The 20,328-nt window shown below is 35.9% G+C and overlaps 1 protein-coding gene across 1 annotated transcript; it reads left to right on the top strand.

The window, feature by feature from the left end:
- The first annotated feature begins 233 nt into the window (after positions 1–233).
- On the top strand, positions 234–18,470 carry stk24a (serine/threonine kinase 24a (STE20 homolog, yeast)). Its single transcript, XM_066686371.1, has 11 exons — positions 234–977; positions 4,438–4,668; positions 7,377–7,433; positions 7,514–7,622; positions 8,026–8,183; positions 9,808–9,993; positions 10,273–10,418; positions 10,909–11,041; positions 12,836–12,904; positions 14,576–14,712; positions 15,471–18,470. Exons 1-11 carry the CDS (start codon positions 933–935, stop codon positions 15,499–15,501), a joined length of 1,302 nt encoding a protein of 433 aa, XP_066542468.1. The 5' UTR covers positions 234–932; the 3' UTR covers positions 15,502–18,470.
- The last annotated feature ends 1,858 nt before the right edge of the window (positions 18,471–20,328 follow it).

The raw sequence follows: 20,328 nt of genomic DNA, 5'->3' as shown, positions 1-20,328 counted from the left end.
CTATATATATATATAATTGATAACAACATTAATAATAATAATAATCACCTTCATCAAGTGTTATTAATGTTATGGCTAATCTGGGTATAAGGCCCTGTTCGCCTCTGCACTGATGGACTGGTCGTTAGTGGGCGTGGTCTTAGTGAGACTCTCTGAGCACTGATTTGTCATACTTAATTTTGGACACGCCCTATTTTGACCGTCATCGTTTTCAATATGGCGGAAGGCTACGTCGGAAAATGAAGAGGAGAAGATTTCTGTGCGAAACTGCTCACAGTTCGCCGCTTTTTAAATTCGTTTATTTGTTGACGACATTTTATTCTTTGTTGTCTCTATAGTTTCACGCCTGAGGAGAAGAGCAGGTCGGTATTTTCAGTTGCTTAACGGTGAAGTTGGCCAGTTCACTGTCCACCGAACTTGGGAAGCAGTTGGCAAAATAATCCCCGCTTCTGTTCTAAAGAGGATATATCAGAGAGTTACAACCTTACAACTAGTTTGTGTTTATATACAGGATTTACGGAAGGGCAGAACAGTCCTGTTATAAAGTGGTGTAGCATGTCTAATTGCCCCGTGGATCGGAGCTGGGTGGCTATAGCATCTCAAGATTCTTTAGCTGTATATTGTGTCTAATTTAAATACATATCCCACGACAGTGTTTGGTGAATGGTTTTATACGGGTTGCCAGCACTGGGCTTTATTGGACTGTAATACGTAAAGCGAATTATTAAACTCTGACCACGGTACCAACACCTAAAGACTGTTTTCTCCAGCTAGTCCAGCTTGGCGTTATTGGACCCTGGTTTTGAGATTATGGTAAAACTCGTGAAGTTGAGTTAACTCCGGTGGTCAACGCATCCGCTTCTTTTGACTTTCCTTGGTTCTGAGAACATTTGCGATCATTTTGGCTAAGAGCCTTCTCCCCAGCTGAAGACATGGCTCGCCACTCCACAGTCCAGAAAGGGCTTCCCGGGGTACAGGTAAAGTTAATGATAGCTCACAGTTTACAAAGCACTCTTATTATAAACACTCTTAAGCTACACATTTTGACAAATGAAAAAATAGATGTGAAACTATATATATATTATTATATATTATATATATATATAATTTATTTTTCTTAACCTGAAAAAAATGCAGTTTATTCTGACCATCACATACAATGCTATACAACACAAAATAGATGCCATACAAAACGATGCAATTAAATCATAATGCCATCATAACAGGTTTTAATATTTAAGTGTAACGCACAAAAACAATATCTTAAAAGAAATTACTCTCATGGGCGCATCATGTTTAAAATCCTGCAAGGACCATACAGCTAAGGCTAAATGCTACAATAAGCAATGTTTCACCCTGACAAAGTTGTGTGGGTGAGGGAAGTGCATGCTTTTTACCCTGAATTTGATCCAATGAGTGCAATAATACTTTTGGGTTAAGTTGGTGAATAGCCATATTTTAGAGTTTGGTCTGTTCCACCCCAGCCTGCAAATTTACTTTTTTTTCTATTGATATTCTATGCAGGCTAAGTGCATTCGTTACTTCAATTGGGTAGTCCTATTTTTCTCATCATACTTTATAAGTTCCTGAAACAATCTGTTGTTTAGACTGCATAATTCAAGTGGGATTCAGGGGATGATGTAGGAGAAATCCTTAACCAATCCTGGAGAAACTGAGCATCTAAAGGGCTCTTTCAGAATTAGTTTTTTTCTTTTCAAACCATAGCAGTCTTTTGAGAAGACAAAGCAGTGATGAAACCAGATTATATGTGGGTATCAGTCACTCAGAGTTTTCTGTGGTGACTGTGAGGTGTGTTCTCCCTGTGTCTGTGTGGGTTTCCTCCGGGTGCTCCGGTTTCCTCCCACAGTCCAAAAACACACGTTGGTAGGTGGATTGGCGACTCAAAAGTGTCTTTAGGTGTGAGCGTGTTAATGAAAGTGTGAGTGTGTGTGTATTGCTCTGTGAAGGACTGGCGCCACCTCCACCTTGTGGTCTCTGGACCCGCTGAGACCCTGGACTGGATAAGCGGTTACAGATAATGAATAAATGAATGTTTCAAACTGTTATATTCATTCTAAAAATGTTAACATTAGGGCTGTGTCATATCGTATTGTTCACAATAATATAGCTATACGTATTAAACTGATAAAAAAAATCAGTGTTGTGATGATGGTGATATTCTGACGTGTTTACGTAATGACGTCATGCAGTTACAGGTAATATGGTGTACATCCATTATGTGAGTCATTTAGGCACTGTGACAGGTATGGTGGAAAGTAGCCCTGTGGTGGGAGGATATATCAGGTGTACAACAAACAGATGTAATTGTAAGATAAAGAAGCCTGTAAAAAATAAAAGTGGGTAACATCTATTGTTTCACCACGTCAAGCAGAAGCACCTGAGGACAAGGAGAATCAAAAATGCAGCGAGAAGGGTTCAACAGCCAATGAGCTCTAACCCAAGCTCACCTGACCCTCACTAATAACATCTATCTGTTATTTACTGTGAAGCTTTAAGGTTACTTTTTGTATAATTGTATACATTTGCTGTTTATATGAACGCACTCAATGTATTGGCTGTGAAAAAATATAGTTTTCTATTCTGTAGAATCTTCATCCGTTTACTATGTAGGGTGATTAAATATAACTCATTGAGCAAACTGGGGCAATGAAATCTTCATTCCTGAGCTAAGTTGAAAATTAATTTAAATTAATTTTCATTTTATTTCATTAAATATCTGTGCCAGAATAGTCACTGTGAAATTGGAACATGCGAATTTGAGATCTCATCTAGCGATCAAAGCCCAACTGCCTCCAGCAGCACCATGTCATGAAGCAGGAACAGTTCAGGCTAGTTCCAGGTGACAGGGATAAATTAAGTAATTTGGGGTGGTAATAATGCATATCGCAGTGTTGAGCTCTTTTAAAACACAGAATGGGATATTATTTCACTGCAACAGCCCTAGTTAGTGGTGGAATATTTGTTTATTAGTGATCTTTGGGCTAATTGGACATTTTTTTTTGTCCTGACTAAAGTAAGATTTAATAACCAGCTAACAGACTATGCAGTTTGGATAGACCTTCAGTCACCATGTAAAACATGTGTTACAAAGTATATGTTACATGGAACGTCTGATATCTGTTAAAAGTACTATAACATGAAAATACAATTCTCTTTTGCCCTGATGTAACTATTTTGGAAATCCCATTGTTGCTAGGTTTAAAAAACAGAAGAGTAATTTTTTTTCTTCTTCAACACAAGTTTTAATTTTATGACTGCAGGAATGTTGCCATATTGTCTAGAAATCCAGGATTTCTGATTAGCTGGACAGAGCTCAGCCAGGCCCTTTAACACCATTCCATAAGTTACTGTGTGGTTACCTGGCCAACCAGATAACGTGCCTGAACAACGCCCAGTTTTACTGTGCTGATAAAGTTTCCAACTGCTGGACAGAGGGCTGATGCTAGGTATGTTGAGCTGAGAAGGAAGGTACAAATGGAGTTTAAGAAGAAACAGGTAAATTTTTTGGTTGTAATTGCAGGTGAGATGTTAAGATACATAATTATGTATCTTTGAGGACATATTTCAAGATAATATTTACTGAGGCCTGAAAATGTTAGATGATGATTAACAGAAGAAGCTTTGGATATAATGTTGTTTGCGTCTTGGAAGCGTACCTAGGCTTAAGTAATTCCATGTGGTTTGCTTGGAGAATTGGCCTATTTTACAGATTACCAATCCAGTTTTCATGTTTATTTTATTCCTGCTAATACAGTGTGTTGCCTGATTGTTTGAGTTTTGTACTAGCTGCTGGAATGTATTATATAAACTGTTGGGATTATAAGCCAGGTAGCCTCAGAATTACTTGGTGATACATGATAATTCACTATCCATGGACTAAATTATCTGTACGATAAGAATGTATCAAATGCGTTGATATGTGTAATTTTTGATGTGAAAACGTGATACAAGAAAGTAGATTTGTGTTTTCTAAAGTAAGACCAAAAGTTAAATATAAAATAATCAAGGTATTCTTTTCATTATGTGAACACACATGCAATTTTTACACATTTTCTCAAATGCTTTTTATTGAAGGACTTTTATATAAAACTTTCAGTCTCTCTCATATTTACTTTTGTGTTCATATTTCCTAATGTTCTAGTACAATAAATAAGAATTATGGTTTCAGATATTGTTGTTTACTGTTATTTATCTACTACCATTTGACACATTAAAAAATAGAAAAGATTTAGAATTATTTAAAGCCTGTTAATGGGTCTTAATTAGTCTAAGGGAAAACCCAACTGCTCGTGATTGTGTACACTGCTGTGAGAATCAGCAACAACAGCCTTCTTAAAAGAACTTAATAAAGTACATTTTAAAGGACCGATAACATGAGCAACTAATAATTTCCAATTTCTGTTCCATATTTTAAAGAATTTAAAAGCTGACCCAGAAGAGCTGTTCACCAAACTGGAGAAGATTGGGAAGGGCTCATTTGGAGAGGTCTATAAAGGAATAGACAATCACACACAGAAGGTGGTAGCTATCAAGATCATCGATCTGGAAGAGGCAGAGGATGAGATTGAAGACATTCAGCAAGAGATCACTGTCCTAAGCCAGTGTGACAGCCCCTTTGTTACAAAGTATTACGGATCATATCTAAAGGTTAGTGGACCAACAGTTTTTATTAATGGCAGATTCACACCTATAGCCACGTGATTGATTGGCAGATAGTGAGACTGTTCTCTGTAGACAGACATTTAAAACCATTAAGGTTGCACTAATATGATTGTTGAATAATTGCACTTAAATGGTATCAGTCGTTTGGTGATGTAGTGGAAATGGACGATCTGTTATTAAGCAGATAAATTTATGGTTGTTGAAGCATTTCTCCTTCATTTCTTCTGCCACAGTAGCACCATTCATTTCCTAGTCCTGAAGCAGATTCTACTCTACTCATGAATTGTTAATTTGTGTCCATGAGAGCCTTCAAATTTAGCAGTGTGTTCTAAGCATATTTATACACAGAAAACATGCTGTTGGTACTGTTTTTATTTGAACTCTATTCTTTTTGAATTAATGATTTCTTGAATGTATTTTGGGTTAAGTTTTCTTCATAATTATCCCATATCTCCCACCTCTAACAAAGCTTCTTTAGGGAACCAAAAGTTGTTCTTTTGCTTGGCTCCAAATAACTTTTATTTGGGCACATTCATTTTTGAAAAATTGCAGCTTGTGAATGAGCCGTGTGCATCAACAGAGATATACGAACAACATGCAGGGCTATGAATCATGTATACAAGAGAAAGGGTAGTAGAGTGAATGTTTGGATGCCAAGGCAGGAGTAAAGTAAGGATTACAGGGGAGGAATTATGAGAGCCTTTTTTTTTTTTTTTTTCTTTGGAAGTGAGGTACAGTAGTAGCTTGGTACTGTAGGAAGTGTGATGGTACTTCTGCAGTGAGAAAATATCTAGATAGATGCATCACCTATTTTTGGCCATGTGTGAAAGAACAAATCTCTTTCTCACTTAGTCCTGCTGGATACACTGACAGAAATGAGATGATTACTGAAAGAGTTGTGCATGTGTGCTTGTGTAAGTAAGTGTAAGATACACACTGTGGTCGCAACAATCTAAACAGCTAACAAATCAAATATCTAAATGTGCAATAATATACACTACATTCATCAAGAATCATGAATAACAATAATAATGACAATTAAAAAAAGAGCTCTCGGATCAATAAACAACCAATTAAAAAATTTTTCTAAAGGAATATGGTAAATCTCAATCATTTCTCTTGAAATCATTTCGCAGACGATGCGAGGACGAAGACTTGGCTCAGATAGGATAGTAAAGCAGTCCAATCAATTTCTGTTAGTTTAAAACGGTCCTCTAGAAGTTGGCATCAAAATAATCTGGAGTCTCTGTTATCTGCACTGCTACTGAAGGAGTTAGTTTTTTGTTTCTTTGAATAATAATAAATACTAACTGACATTTTTAGCAACATTCTAATGACTGTATTTAAAGGGACAGTACACCATTTTGCTTGTGCACTAGACATCGTTCCATTTTCTTTTTTTTTAAAAAGACCATACAGCATTTTAGTGTTTTATGTTATGAAATATACTGACATGGGTTACACATGCGTTAACTTATTTGTTTATACTCGCAGTGTAGTTTTCCAAACTCAGTTTTGTGTGTCCTTTTTCCAACTTATTTACAATATAATAAGCCCCTAATGTCCTAGATAAGCTTTTTTACGAACCATTCAAAACTGACATTAAAATAGTCTGAGTGATCTGATCATAAGTGAGGTGTGCTATGTATCTGTGTGAATGGGTCCTGTGTCTTTAAACTACATTATGCATTCCCAGCAAAATTGAAAGATATATCTTACAATTTTTACTTAAAGTAAACAAGTAAATAAAAATGGAAACAAGTTGAGATGTTGATAGAGGTGTCTGAAATGGCTGAACTGAGTATCCCTGAGCATTTGTTATTTTAGTTTATCCACAAGACTATTAAAAGTCTTGTGGATCGCATTTAGCTGAATTTCTGTTTGGATTTTGGCTGAATATAGTATCAGAGTGCTTTGATAGCTATGACATAATTGAGTCCAATTTTCCATCAGACTGATGTGATTGTTGAGTAGGAATCTCCACAAAATTCCTTGATTACTCCAGCTCACGCTATCCTGTTGCTTCAGTGAGCTGAATGCATTTGTGGGGTCATATGCGTTCATCTGGCTATAGCTCCTATTACTTCTGCCCTATATGCTGCTGTCTGGCCTTCTCCTTGCAACACCCCATCCCTTCTGCAGACTGCAGCTGTGCTTCCTCTAGGGGGACTGACAAACAAGAACACAGCATGTAATCGTACTTTAGATATGTTTTGCATAATTCACCAAATATGAGTAGTAGTGGGACAGCTATAGGAATTGAGTTTCATGCAACCTAACAAATGGCAACATTTTAGATTATGCTGCCCTGGAGTAACAGTGAGCCTATATGTGAACGATTTCTAACTAGTTAGTGAAGAGAAAATTGGGAATGGCCTGGTAAATATCATCACGCTATATCATCATAACGCAGTTAGAGAGGTTGGAAGTGAGAATCAGATGAAAACTTAAAACTTGTGCACTTACTTGCTGTGTGATTTACTTGAACATCCAAAATGGTAAACACATTGACCACAGCAGTCTCTCTTGTGAACATCCTAGTTCTTTACTGTACAATGTGATGTCCAATGTGTTGTTATACTGAAACAACAAGCAGAGATGTTTATTATTACATTTTATGATGTTACATTCATATCAAACTACATGCATAGTAATGCAAATCCTATTTTTATGCTTGGTCTTTGTTATTGCAGGGCACAAAGTTATGGATCATAATGGAATATTTAGGAGGAGGATCAGCATTAGATTTGGTGAGTAATATATCTCTCATTTTTCACTGACCATTTCAACTTTAAATAATCACTCCATCAAACTCTTTTCTGTTTTGCAGCTGGAGCCAGGTCCGCTGGACGAGACACAGATTGCTACTATACTACGGGAGATCCTCAAGGGTTTGGAATATTTGCATTCAGAAAAGAAAATTCATCGTGACATTAAAGGTACTTTCCAAAGGTCACGCTTGTATAGCAAATATAGAAAGTCTAAAACAAGCTTTGTTACATTACATTTGGTAGAAACTGGATCACCCAGTGTTACTTTTTGCCACTGTAACAGCCTCAGTTATCTGGGTTTTTACAGTTTTACTGTTGTTTAAAGGTTTATTGTTGCTGTTGAAACCCTGCTAGGAGGATTGTTGTTGAGCATGCTTGCATGAAGGTTCTCCAAAGTGTCTACATTCTACTGTCAGTGCTTTTCTAAGGAGGTTATAAAATTGTTTGCACACAGTGGAAATGTATCTTAAAGTAACAACATTAAGTAATGTTGCCCGCCTTATTCTTATTTCTGGCATAGATACTAGAGCTTGCAGTGAACTGATGTGTACATTTTTGTATCTTTCCCCAGCTGCTAATGTGCTGCTGTCAGAGCAGGGTGATGTGAAGCTGGCTGACTTTGGTGTGGCTGGCCAGCTGACAGACACTCAGATCAAGAGGAACACATTTGTGGGCACTCCATTCTGGATGGCACCTGAGGTCATAAAACAGTCAGCTTATGATTCAAAGGTCAGTCACTTTCTAACTAAGGAAGATATATGTGTTCACTTACATACTGATCTGTATGAAGCACCACAGTCAGCCAGAGGATCAAGTTAAGTATGTATGGCTTGTGAATAATTTTCAGCATTTTTTTATTGAACTTCCTTATGGTTGTGAATGGTCTTTGATGACATGAGTGCTTACCATTGCAGTTGTGTAATTATTTTTACCCTTACTGTGCAAGGGTCAAATTATCGTCATCAATGGGTAGAAAGTTTGGCACCATGATTGCATAAAACTAGGATTGACTGTATATTTTATTTTTTATTTTTTTATAATTTGGTTGATGTGTGTGTCTGTCTAATAATCTAGTGGGCGTTGAGATTAATTTTCTAGTTGTGAACAAGACCATGTACTGTCTAGGGCTGGACAATAATTATTTACATATAAAATGTTTCAATAACATATGTTTTTAAACATATATTTGAATATACATTATATGTCCAAATATATATTACTACTGCCAAAGCCATAGAGCCAAGCAGAGACAGTTCCACCTGGCAAAAAAGCTTGTTCGTTTGCATGGGGTATTATGGTGAGGTTGATAGAATTATTATGTCTGTTAACTCGGCAGGAATGTTAGCTTGCAGCATATATGTAACTATATTCATCTTACCTCCAGGTAAAGGTATTTAAATGATACATTGATATTTAGAGGGTAAAAATCTGCTTACATTTTGCATACAAAATTGTTCCAATTTTTCCAGTGTTAATGGTAAACTACAATATGTAGATGCATCATCTATTTTCTCTAGGATCTAGGATATATTTAATGGTTTGTTTAGTTTGACACCCTTTTAGTGCTTTCAGACACCATTTCACTTTTCCGCATTTTCAACATTCACTGTTTTTAGTTCAGTCAACTTTGTATTTGAAATCCAGAGTAGCTGCTTCTTCTTGGACTGTTTTATATTTGAGTGAACAGTGCTGCTGCTTTACTTAGTAGTTTTTATTTATTTTTTATTTTTTTTTAAAGAGTTAGATGTTATATACAGCTCTAGATGACATAAGTGACATTAATCATTAGTAACGGCCATAAGCAGAAGTGAATCATTACTCGCATACATGCACAGATTTCCTTGAACAAAAATAGAGCTTTAATGTGCCTGGGAGTGATCATGGTATGCTTTTTTTTTATTAATTATTTAAATACTGTGAGAGGCACATGCCCTTCTGAGGCTACACCATGGAAAAATTATTGTATTTACAGTTTATATAAATATACAGTTTAAATAATATATATAGTTAAAAAAAAAAAAAATATATATATATATATATATATATATATATATATATATATATATATTACTCTTTTTTTTCTTTTTCTTCAATATATGAGAGACACGAGGCTCACCAAATGCCATTTTAGATAGCTTGTTTTCATTTTAAATTTGAATATCACAATGCAAACAAATACATAATCATACTGGGGGCCCCTAAAAATAACTACATATATTGTATGTATTGTATATACACTGTATATTTTCATTATTTTAGTTTGAGATTTGTAATGCTTTTGTGAATTGCTCTTTAATGCAGTAGAATAGGTAGTGGACGGTTTTCTTTAAGTGCTGTGCTGTTTGTGTTTCAGGCAGACATCTGGTCACTGGGTATTACAGCAATAGAGCTGGCCAAAGGAGAGCCACCCCATTCTGAGCTTCACCCCATGAAAGTTTTATTCCTCATTCCAAAGAACAACCCCCCAACTTTGGAAGGAAACTACTGCAAACCACTTAAAGAGTTTATAGAAGCTTGTCTGAACAAAGAGCCCAGCTTTGTAAGTGCTACAGACTTGGAATAAACCGTTTTAAATTTCTGCAACATGTTCATGACTGGGGTTAGGTTAATGATGTATCTGCCAATGTATATGATAATGCTCTATTAGGGGAATTTGTATCCTTTCATTCGGCACAATTTGTTACATTTTAGTGTCTATGAGTTAAAGCCATTTTTATGTATTTTGTGAACTTAAATCATTTAACATTTAGGCCTTTTGAATCTATGTTGTAAGTTTATCTTGTGAAGTGAATTTAATTTTTTCTATATTATTGTGCAGAGGCCCACAGCCAAAGAGCTGCTGAAACATAAGCTAATGGTACGCTACGCAAAGAAGACCTCGTACCTCACTGAACTCATCGACAAGTACAAGAGGTGGAAAGCTGAGCAGTGTCAAGAGGAGTCCAGCTCAGAAGAGTCTGACTCGTAAGTATCTGAAGCCATTTTTATTTGACTCACTTGTAATTTGTTTAGTTGTCTGGTTCAGTGAATATTGGAAGGGAAATGTATTTACTATGAAATACCATGGTTTCAGAATTAATGATACACATTTAGTATATAACCAATTGCTTTGAAGCTGCCCACCCTACGTTGAAGTTTTCATGGACTCCTAACTCTTATTATCAATAGATTGACCAGAGGATTATAGCTCCCCTGCCTTGTGAGCCTTGTTTCCTCCCACGGTTTCTTCCTCAGCTTTATCTTTATTGGAATTCTGTGAAGCTGCTTTGTGAGAACATCAGCTGTAAAATCACTATACAAATATATTTGATTTGATTATTGGTATAAATTTATCATGTAGTATACCATTTATATATTTCAAACAAGTAAATAAATAAATAGACCAAATTCAGCATGCAGTTATTCTCCTCAGTATGTATTTGTTTGCTTTAATCTTTTATTATTCTGATTTTAGGGAACAGGAAACACAGGCAACAGGTGGGAATGATCCTGGAAATGACCACTGGATCTTTAATACCATCAGAGAAAAAGACCCCAAAAAGATTCAAAATGGAGTTGTACAGCCATCAGAACTGGACTACAATCAGGTGAGGAAGAGGAAAAATGAAAACCGGATGCATCCTTCTGTCACATTTTTATGAAATGTCTGAACACTGGATTGCACATGCATTCACCAGCAACTTTATTAGGTAAACTTACCTTACCGTTACACTGATATTTTGGCATATTAGCGTGTTGTGCTTGTATGAGTCGATCAAATACAGCAGTACTGCTAGAGTTCCTAAAACCCAGTCACCAAGTGTCACTGCCTGAGAATAGCCCACCAGTCAAAAAACATCCAGCCAAAAGCGTCCTGTTTGCAGTGTCCTGTGTCCACTGATGAACAACAAGACCACAGCAAACTCTGCAGCATTGAATGAGCTCCTGTCACTGAATATATCGACAGAGTTGATCAACAATGTAGGAGTGTCTAAGAGATTGGACAGCGAGTGACCAGTGTTTGCAAAATATGCAGAGAAACAGATGGACTACAGTGTGTAATTGTAGAAGTACAGTGTGCTCCAATATGGAGCTCATGAAATGGTGAGTGTCCAGTAGTTGTGTATGTAATGCATTTTCTAGCCTTAATGCTTTACTTTTATATCCAAGGAATATTTTTGCCAAAACAAATAATACACACCATATGGACACGATGCTACTTTTACAGATCCATAAGTACTACTGGGCCGAAGTGATAATAATTAGCCCTCTGTTTGCTATTGACAACATTCTTTTACCTTTGGTCACATGAGAAAAAGGCACTACGGTGTCTGCATAGCTGTAGTAATGACGTTGGCTGTTTAGAAGCTATTTTCAGCTGTACAGTCATACTGGAACTTGCATCATTGGTTCAGCCAGAGTGCACACTGTGTGTTCTGAAAGCGTTATAGTTCTTTTAGACCAGCAGTATATTTTTAGGTAGTGCAAGTTAAAACGTTTTTATAAAGCATTTCCTTCAAAAGCAGCTCTACACAGAGCTGTCTGAATCTCTGTTCATAAGTGTCACTTTATTCAGTAGATGCAAAGACACACTAGTCAGGATTCTTTTCCCACCTTTACAAAATTTATGTTGCAGGTTTTGCTGTATTTAATAAGATGAAAAACAGAAACAGCATTGCTTCCATATATGTCCAAAAAAGTGTCAAGAATTCATTCTTTTTCTGTAACCACTTATCCACTTGAGGATTGTGGTGGGTCCAGAGCCCACCTGGAGTCATTGGGCACAAGGCAGGAACACACCTCGGAGGGGCCGCCAGTCCTTCACAGGGCGACACACACATTCACTTAGGCACTCGGACCTATGGACACCTTTGAGTCATCAATCTACCTACCAACGTGTGTTTTTGGTTCGTGGGAGGAAACTGGAGCACCCGGAGGAAACCCACACATAGATGGGGAGAACACACCGACTCCTTACAGAGTGTCACACAGAGTGGTGCTTGAACCCACAACTGCAGGACCCTGGAGCTGTGCGACACTACCACTGTGCCAACCCATTTGTGAAGCAAAGACATCCTAAATAAAAAATCTTCATAGAGAAACACTGCCAATAGAATAAGAGAATCTAGAGGAGTTGCTCATGAGTCTTAGGGCACTAGTCCAAGAAACGTTAGGTGAAGCCACTACTGCAGCAAAGGGGAAAGCTGGGGTGTCAGACTTGTGATTTAGAAAGAAACATTGGTTGATTAAATGTGTGGTTTTGCGCATGTAGTTGAATGTTGTTTTTATTGTTTTCAATTACTGCATTTTTTTTCCAACATGGACATCCTGGCTTAATCATTCCTGTATGAAATGATTAATTGTTTCTGTCTCAACCTCATTCTGTGCTTTCCTTCATTTAGGTAAAGGCTGGTCCACAGAGGCCTTTGTCTCAGAGTTTGTCGACCATTATTTCTCCACTGTTTGCAGAAGTAAGACCTCAAATAGCATGTTTATTTACATTTAAACTTTTGTACTGTCTGCAGTTTGGAGCAATTAGTCATTATACTGACACCAATAAAAAGCAAGTAGAGACTAGAGAATGGCCATGTTTGCTCTATTTGCCCCAGTGATTGATAGGGTAAACATTTAGATTGCTGCACCATTCAAGGTTCACCACTACATTTATTTTAAACACATCTGTCCCATGTATGGGGCATGTTTTTTGGAGTATAAACAGGTTCATCCAGGGGCTGCAAAGCAAATTGTGGGTTGCAGAAAAAACTGATCTATTTCATTAATACTGTTTGCTATTTTGGTAGTAAAAAAGTTTAACTTGCTGCAGTGGCTCAAGTCATGTAGAGTCTTCCGGCAAAAATGTTCAGTCACCACACTTGGAGGATGTTCACCGTCTTTTTTACTTTGTTTCGTCTGTGATTTATTTATTTGCTACAATCTTCTCTGTATTACACAAATGAAATGGAAATATTCTAATTAATGGCATGTTTATCTATGATCAGCGAGATAAAAATGTGGTGTCACCTTGTAATCTGTGTTTTCTCAAACAAAAAGGTCTAAACAAGTCTAAAAAAATGCAGATTAGTCTACGTTCAGTTGGAGTGCTCACAGACGTCAATGAGCTGTTGGACTGGAAGAATATGGATAGAGTTTTCAATTGACAATGGATAGGATTACCAAATTAATTCAAGAAGGAATCCAGCAAGAGTGGCAAAAGATGTTGGTTGTTCCCAGTGAGCTGTGTCTAAAACGTTCAAGAGTAAACAAAATGGAAAGCTATGTGTAGATCAGGTAAGACACCAAAGTGTCAGGATAAAAGTCTGATAGAAATATGCCTTGAAAATAGAAAATGCACAACAAAGCAAATGAAAAACAAATGGGTGAATGCAGTAGATAATTTTTGTGACAGAACAGTAATATATTGACTGAATGGAATAGGATTTACAGAGTCGGCAAATGAAACCAACGCTAACACCTAAACAGATGGAACAAGGCTATAGTCGGCAAAAGAATTGCAGTTATAATCTGTGGATGATTGAATGAAGGTGCTGAATATAATGATGATATTCAGTGATAAATCACAAATCTGTGAAATATTAAAGAAACATTAAAAGATGACTGCTTGAAGGAATCATATATCCCCAGTCATTTATAATATGTGCAGGAATAGGAGCAGGGAAGATGGTTTGGAGTTTGGATGCTTCTCATTCTATCAATAGTAGATTTGTGGTTTGGTGGTGGTGAAGTTATTTTTCAGTTTAATAATTCATATTTCCACAGAGATTTCCACATTTTAAAGCTGTTTTTCAGGAAAGGCATATACATTTAAAGACTTGGCCAGCAAACATTCTAGATTTAAATGCTTTTGAAAAATGCTGATATGGGGGAGAAATATGGAATTATTTCATATAAATCAATTTATTTTGTTTGAGGTTTAGCTACTGAACAAAAATGATGAACATCCTGTGTTGTATAAATATATAACGCAATGATTAAATAGTAATATAGTCTTGTGGTTGTTCGCGCTTGCATGGGCAGTGTATGTAGGTCAAGCACACTTATTTAGTATTAGCTGTTCTGGTAGACTGCTGAGTACCACAAGGGAGCTTTACAAGTTTACCCTCTCCTGTTTTTACTCTCTCCAGCTGAAGCAGAAGGGTGGGGTGAGTAATGGAAAGCCAGAGGCAGTGGAGGAGCTGAGGGAGGCGATATTCCTAGCAGAAGAGACATGTCCTGGCATCTCGGACTCTATGGTGACTGAACTAGTACAGAGACTGCAAAGGTGCAAAACGCTTTATTGTGTTTCTTCCTTAAACAAAAGCTTTGAAAAATGAAAAAAAAAAAACAGCTGATTACACCCCATACAGTGCCTTTTCCTGAGGCTTAATTTATGAAGCGTTTTTGAAAAACCACTTGGTGTAACAATTAGGAGAGGGTGCGAATTGTTGACCTTATGTGTTAAAATGGAGTATTGCAAGTAAATGTACAAGCCAGCCTAACTCTTTTCAGTCCATACGACATAGATCAAGGAAAGGATTAAGGAAGATTTACACTTGTTTTAATATTCTACATATTTTGAAGTTTAATTGTTGGCTGTATGTCATTTTACTTTATTTGTATTATTTTATTCTAGCTTGTTTTATTTCAGTCTTCGAATTTTATTTCATTTTCATTATGTTAACTCTAAATATAAAAAAAATCTTACTTTAATTATAATAAAATAATTAAATAATTTAAGTAACAAAGCGCTTTGAAATTTTGTTTTGAAAAACTGCTATATACAAAGATTTTTTTTATTAATATAATTTGTTTTTATTATTATTAAACATATATATAATTATTATTATTAAACATATATATTTGGCGTCTGCCAAATGCAATGCATAGATGTAAAATTATTATAACTACCAACATGAACTAATCAACTAATTTAATCTGTTATACACACAGTAATGTGTTTTTCTTGCTGCTTGTATTTGTAGTTGTTTCTCAATTTCTTCTCTTCCTTGTCTTCATCACTCATGTGTTGTTTTCTCACAGGTTTTCTGTCCCAAGGGCTTCTTCTCACTGATTCCGCTGCTGTGCGTTTACCTCTCTCTGCCTCCTTGCGCACCTTCCTCACACATTCACTCTCAGCCTCCACCTGCAGTCGCAGCCTGTGCTCTTCTGTTAAGTTCAGTTTACATATCAATTGAAAGGGTGGTGTTGTGAAGGACCCGAGGGGCTCAGAAAGACGTCTGGTGTCAGAGACCTCTTGCATGCAGTGCACATTCTCCAGTACACCCTGTGGCAGAGCAGTGTTTGTTTGCACCAGCTGTGTGCAGGTTATTTACACACTTCATTATGTAACGTGACATATAAGTCTTACTTAAATATTTTAATTCTTTAACAAGTGACTGCTAATTTCAGTTTGGTTATACGTTTGTAGGAATGTTATTTAAAGGGTGGATGGATATTTGACTCTTTTATAGAGGTGTTCAGTGCTTTTTAGTAATGTTTTTTTTTCTTTTTCATGCAGCCATATAAATCTGTAACTCGCTTTTAGTTTAGTGTTAATGTGTACAGTAAGACAACAGCTTTGTTAGAACCTCGACAGCTGGTGCAACCCAGACAGAGCTTTGTGATTGTGCAGAATGTGCGGCCTTTGAGTTGTCATCCTGGTTTTTTTTTTTTTGTGTGTGTGTGTGTACATGCATTTGTACGCATATCAGTGCTGTGGGGACCAAAATGTTGTGTTCCCTTTTTTTAAACTCAGGTATCCTGCTCTTACACTGAGATGCAGACTGAGAATGCTTAACTGGGTGTGTAAATGTATGTGTACATAGGCTACTTTTTACAGACAAGTCATGGAGGTACGCTAATGAAAACACTGTGTAAAAATGGCCAATTGCTTGTGTAGAAACTTTGTGAAAGTGAACATGTAAAATGGCCATCACTGAGATTGCCTTGCCTTTAGTATTTTTTTTTTTTAATATAATTTGATTTTATATTTTAATGGATTTAACTGATTGCTGACATTAGGCTTCATTGTCATTTTCTCTTTAGTGTTCACTGTGCTGTTGTATACTCTCCATTGTATGTGTCACCATCTGCCATTCTTGCATTGCGCTGTTAGTATAGATTATGGAGTTACACTTACTATAATCAGTGCTCGAATGCCCTCATCCTTCGTCTAAGATATTTATTCAGTTTTTTTTATATCATTTTTTTTTCATTTCAGCAATGGAAAAGAAATCTATTTTTTTCCTTTAAATTCTGTTGCTCCTGTTCCATAGAAAGCTGTTTTTTTTTTTTTTTTGATTTGCTGTAACCTCATCCTCAGCAAACTCGTAAAGTCTTCCTGGAAACTGGTTTGGTACTTAGGGTACCAGCAACTTGAATTGCACATAGATAACTGCCTTTTAAAGTTATAAAACCTAGCCATATGATATAAACATGACATTTGTGGACTGCACCATATCCTTTATACATTTAAGACAGCTGATATGAGCAGGTTGGATGAAGTCTAGTGTGAATAAACAAATCGCTTATGTAATTATAACATCAGTCCATTTACTCCTGTACAGTGCTGGTAGAAAAAGGCTGAGACTAGTTTAATACCAACACATTGGGCTGTAACCTCAGTTGTGCGTGCTTTAGCCAAGAATTGAACATGCTACACATTGTTTGAAACATTACAATTAAAACGATGCGTTTTTTTTTTTATGTATGTTTTAAAACGTTTTAAAATCTTGTTTTGGAACAGAGAAGACATGAATCTGCCGTTTGAAGGCCTTTGTGCTATGAAATTCTGAAAGCACTTTTCCTGCATACTCTGTATTTTCAGTACTACTTAAAGCTGCTTTCAGTAAGAGTAACATAAAATATTTGGGTGATTTCAGCACAGTTTGTGTTCTATGGAGTACAAAGTGATTTTGGTGACTTTCAAATTGTTAAAACAGCACCTGTTTGTTTGCGTCTTGTTCAAAAAAAATAATGTGTACATTACAAATCAGTAATATTTAATAAACCAATGTTTTAATTTATACCTTATTATAGGTTACCTATAGCTTGATTTAATAATAATAATAATTTAATAATAATAAGTAATTTAATAAAACTTTTCTTTGTCACAAGGGTATTAACACTAAAATGTTTTCAGATTCATGACTGCCTTTACAGATGAAGCTATTTAAAATGTTGCTGGTTTAATGTTAAACTGTTTCATTTAGTAAATGGTATCAAATATACTGACTTTACACACACTCTATCCCTGCAGTCAAACTCAATGTCTTGTTTGCTGTTGTTTTTTTTAAACCAGTGTTAACTGCCCTCCCCTAAATATTCCCTTGTAAATGATATTTGCACCTTGTTCATTTAGAAGCTGAATTTGTTGCACTTTGTTCCCTGTTCTTTACAGTTTAATGAAATATGTTTATCATTGCAACTGTACTTTCACAAAAATGGCAATAAAATAGTAAGGTCATCAGGTTTCTCAGCACAGAAATATTCTATGGAACAGAATTCAATATTTTTATAAGTGCAGTATTATCACAAAACTGCTACACGATCCAATTATGATTTTAAAACAACGTTAATGTTCTTGGTCAGCAGTTGCTGAGGTATGGAATTCCTTGCAAGCTTTCAGTTGATTTGAAAATAAAAACTGAGTAAATTGTGATCTCCTTGTTCTTTCGTTTGCTTTTGAATTTACAAGTATAAATAATCACAAATAATGAATTAATACAATTTTGGCTGTGTTAGAGTAACAAAAGCAAGCAAAATGATTTAAGGTGTTACATTTTTAAATATATAATGGACAGGTTCCACACAGCAAGTTTTATTCATACGTCCAAAAACAGATCAAATTTTGTCACACTATATACAGATATTACATACAATGTTTATACACATATTACATAATTGTACAAGAAAAATATACATAAAAATGTAAACTTTTGTATACAAAAAATACCTTAGACAAATTAAACAAGGACCAATAACAAAAGGTGACTAGATTATTATTAGCTCATCCTATCATTTAAAAACAGTTATACAGTACATTCAATGAGTATAGGAATTTGTCAGCCATCTTTCAGATTTCAAGCAGTTTCAAGTGCCAACAGAGCCCTGAAGATGGTTTGCTTTAGAGGGTTGACTGGAGTTTCTCTGTGCAGTAAATCTTCTCTCATGCTTTATGTGAAACAGCAGGATGACCTTCTTTGTAACATTCCAGCTCATTAAAATCCTTGAATTAGTACAACTACAGGGAGACAACTTCATGGTGTGGTAGAAAGTACTGAAAAGCACAGCATTTCTTGCTAGTATCATGTGTGAACTAATGAATCAACACGCAGGTATTTCTTTCTTGTTTGAGGCCTTGATTCACAAGAAGAAAAGTACTGATGCTACAGCACGATCACAACTGCAAAGTGATCCACGTGATGTATAGCCAACAGTTCAAAACCAAAATAAGTATGCTTCAATTCTGATTTGTGCAAAAGCCAAAAAAAAAAAAAAAACTATTCCAGTATGCTTATTAACACATTAGCATTCTTATTCATGTTTCTCTTTGGACAAAAGCTTTCATGGGCAAATCCAGTTAGGTTGTAATGCAGGTCATAATTTTGGGTTTATGTTCATGCAAACACCAATCTTACAGTCATAAGTGCTAGCTGGATTTTAATAGCTATCAAAAATACTGTCGAACATAATCAGTCGTTTGTCCAAATAAATGACAAGACTACACCACAACAGTCATCCAACTTAAAATATAAAATCACTAGAATTTTGATAGCTATTAAACTTAAATGACAGGTACATCACAAAACTAGAACTCCACTTAGTATCCTGCAAATTATTTTTAACCTCGTTATCAGTCCACTGCCACTCAGTTTAAACTTACCAATAAAACCCAATGGCTATGTCCAAATCCAACTGCTACTCTATAAATATATTTAACACATGACAATATGTGATAAACATTCTGCATCTAAAATCTACTGAGAACCAATATTTTACTGTCGTAGCTGAAATAGAATAATTTATATAAAAATTATTTTAATTAAAAAAAAAAAAGAAGCCAATATTATGTTGGGAGAGAGCTTCCTGTGCTGCCTGTCAGACTGAGTGACACAATGTCAAAAGCAGTTTACTGAGTTTGCTGGCTGTGCTGTTTACTAGCCTACTGCACACTGAGCTTAAACCTGGTTGAAATTAATGTGGAAGTGTGATGTGGAGACACCTATGAACACAGTCCTGCTCCATAAAAAATTGCACCAAAGGTCCCAGCACAGCAGAGACAGGGTCATTTAAGGTGTTATCTATGTGCCCATGCACTCCTGTCTTTTGAAAGACTGCTCTGCTTTTGGCTTAAGGAGAAACCTCATTAGGCCTTTTAATCTAAATATAATAAGCACCATAAAGAGGAACGTCTATATAAATAGCGAAAACTCTCAATCTATATATTGTATCATAAATGTATCATTTATATTATATTCTCTGTAAGAAATCTTTATTGGTGTTTTTTTTTAATTAACGCAGCCTAGCTTTAGCGCAGTTATTTAATTTGTTCCAAATAAGAGAAATGTTTATCCATAGACCCAGACGTCCACAATGATGAAGCAGTCTAGGTGCTAAGAGGTACACAATTCAAGGCTGACACATGATTAAATACTGTGATGAGATGCTGATGCATTTTATTGCTTTAAGTAACCAGGTTCTATCTCTGTGAGGTCTCAGAACAGGAAAAGCCTATGGCCCAGGCTAGGTCCACTGAGTAAGCTTCATCTGAGTGTCTGCATAAGCTGATAAAATGATAAATATGTACAGTACAGTATAAAATCCTCTAGATAAAAGGTGTTTGGCGAATATTTTCTTTACTCAATAACCCCAGATGATCAAAATTTAAAATGGAGAG

The sequence above is a fragment of the Hoplias malabaricus genome, chromosome 12 (assembly GCF_029633855.1).
Source record: "Hoplias malabaricus isolate fHopMal1 chromosome 12, fHopMal1.hap1, whole genome shotgun sequence".
NCBI classification, from domain to species: domain Eukaryota; kingdom Metazoa; phylum Chordata; class Actinopteri; order Characiformes; family Erythrinidae; genus Hoplias; species Hoplias malabaricus.
This window is presented reverse-complemented; position numbering and strand designations above follow the sequence as displayed.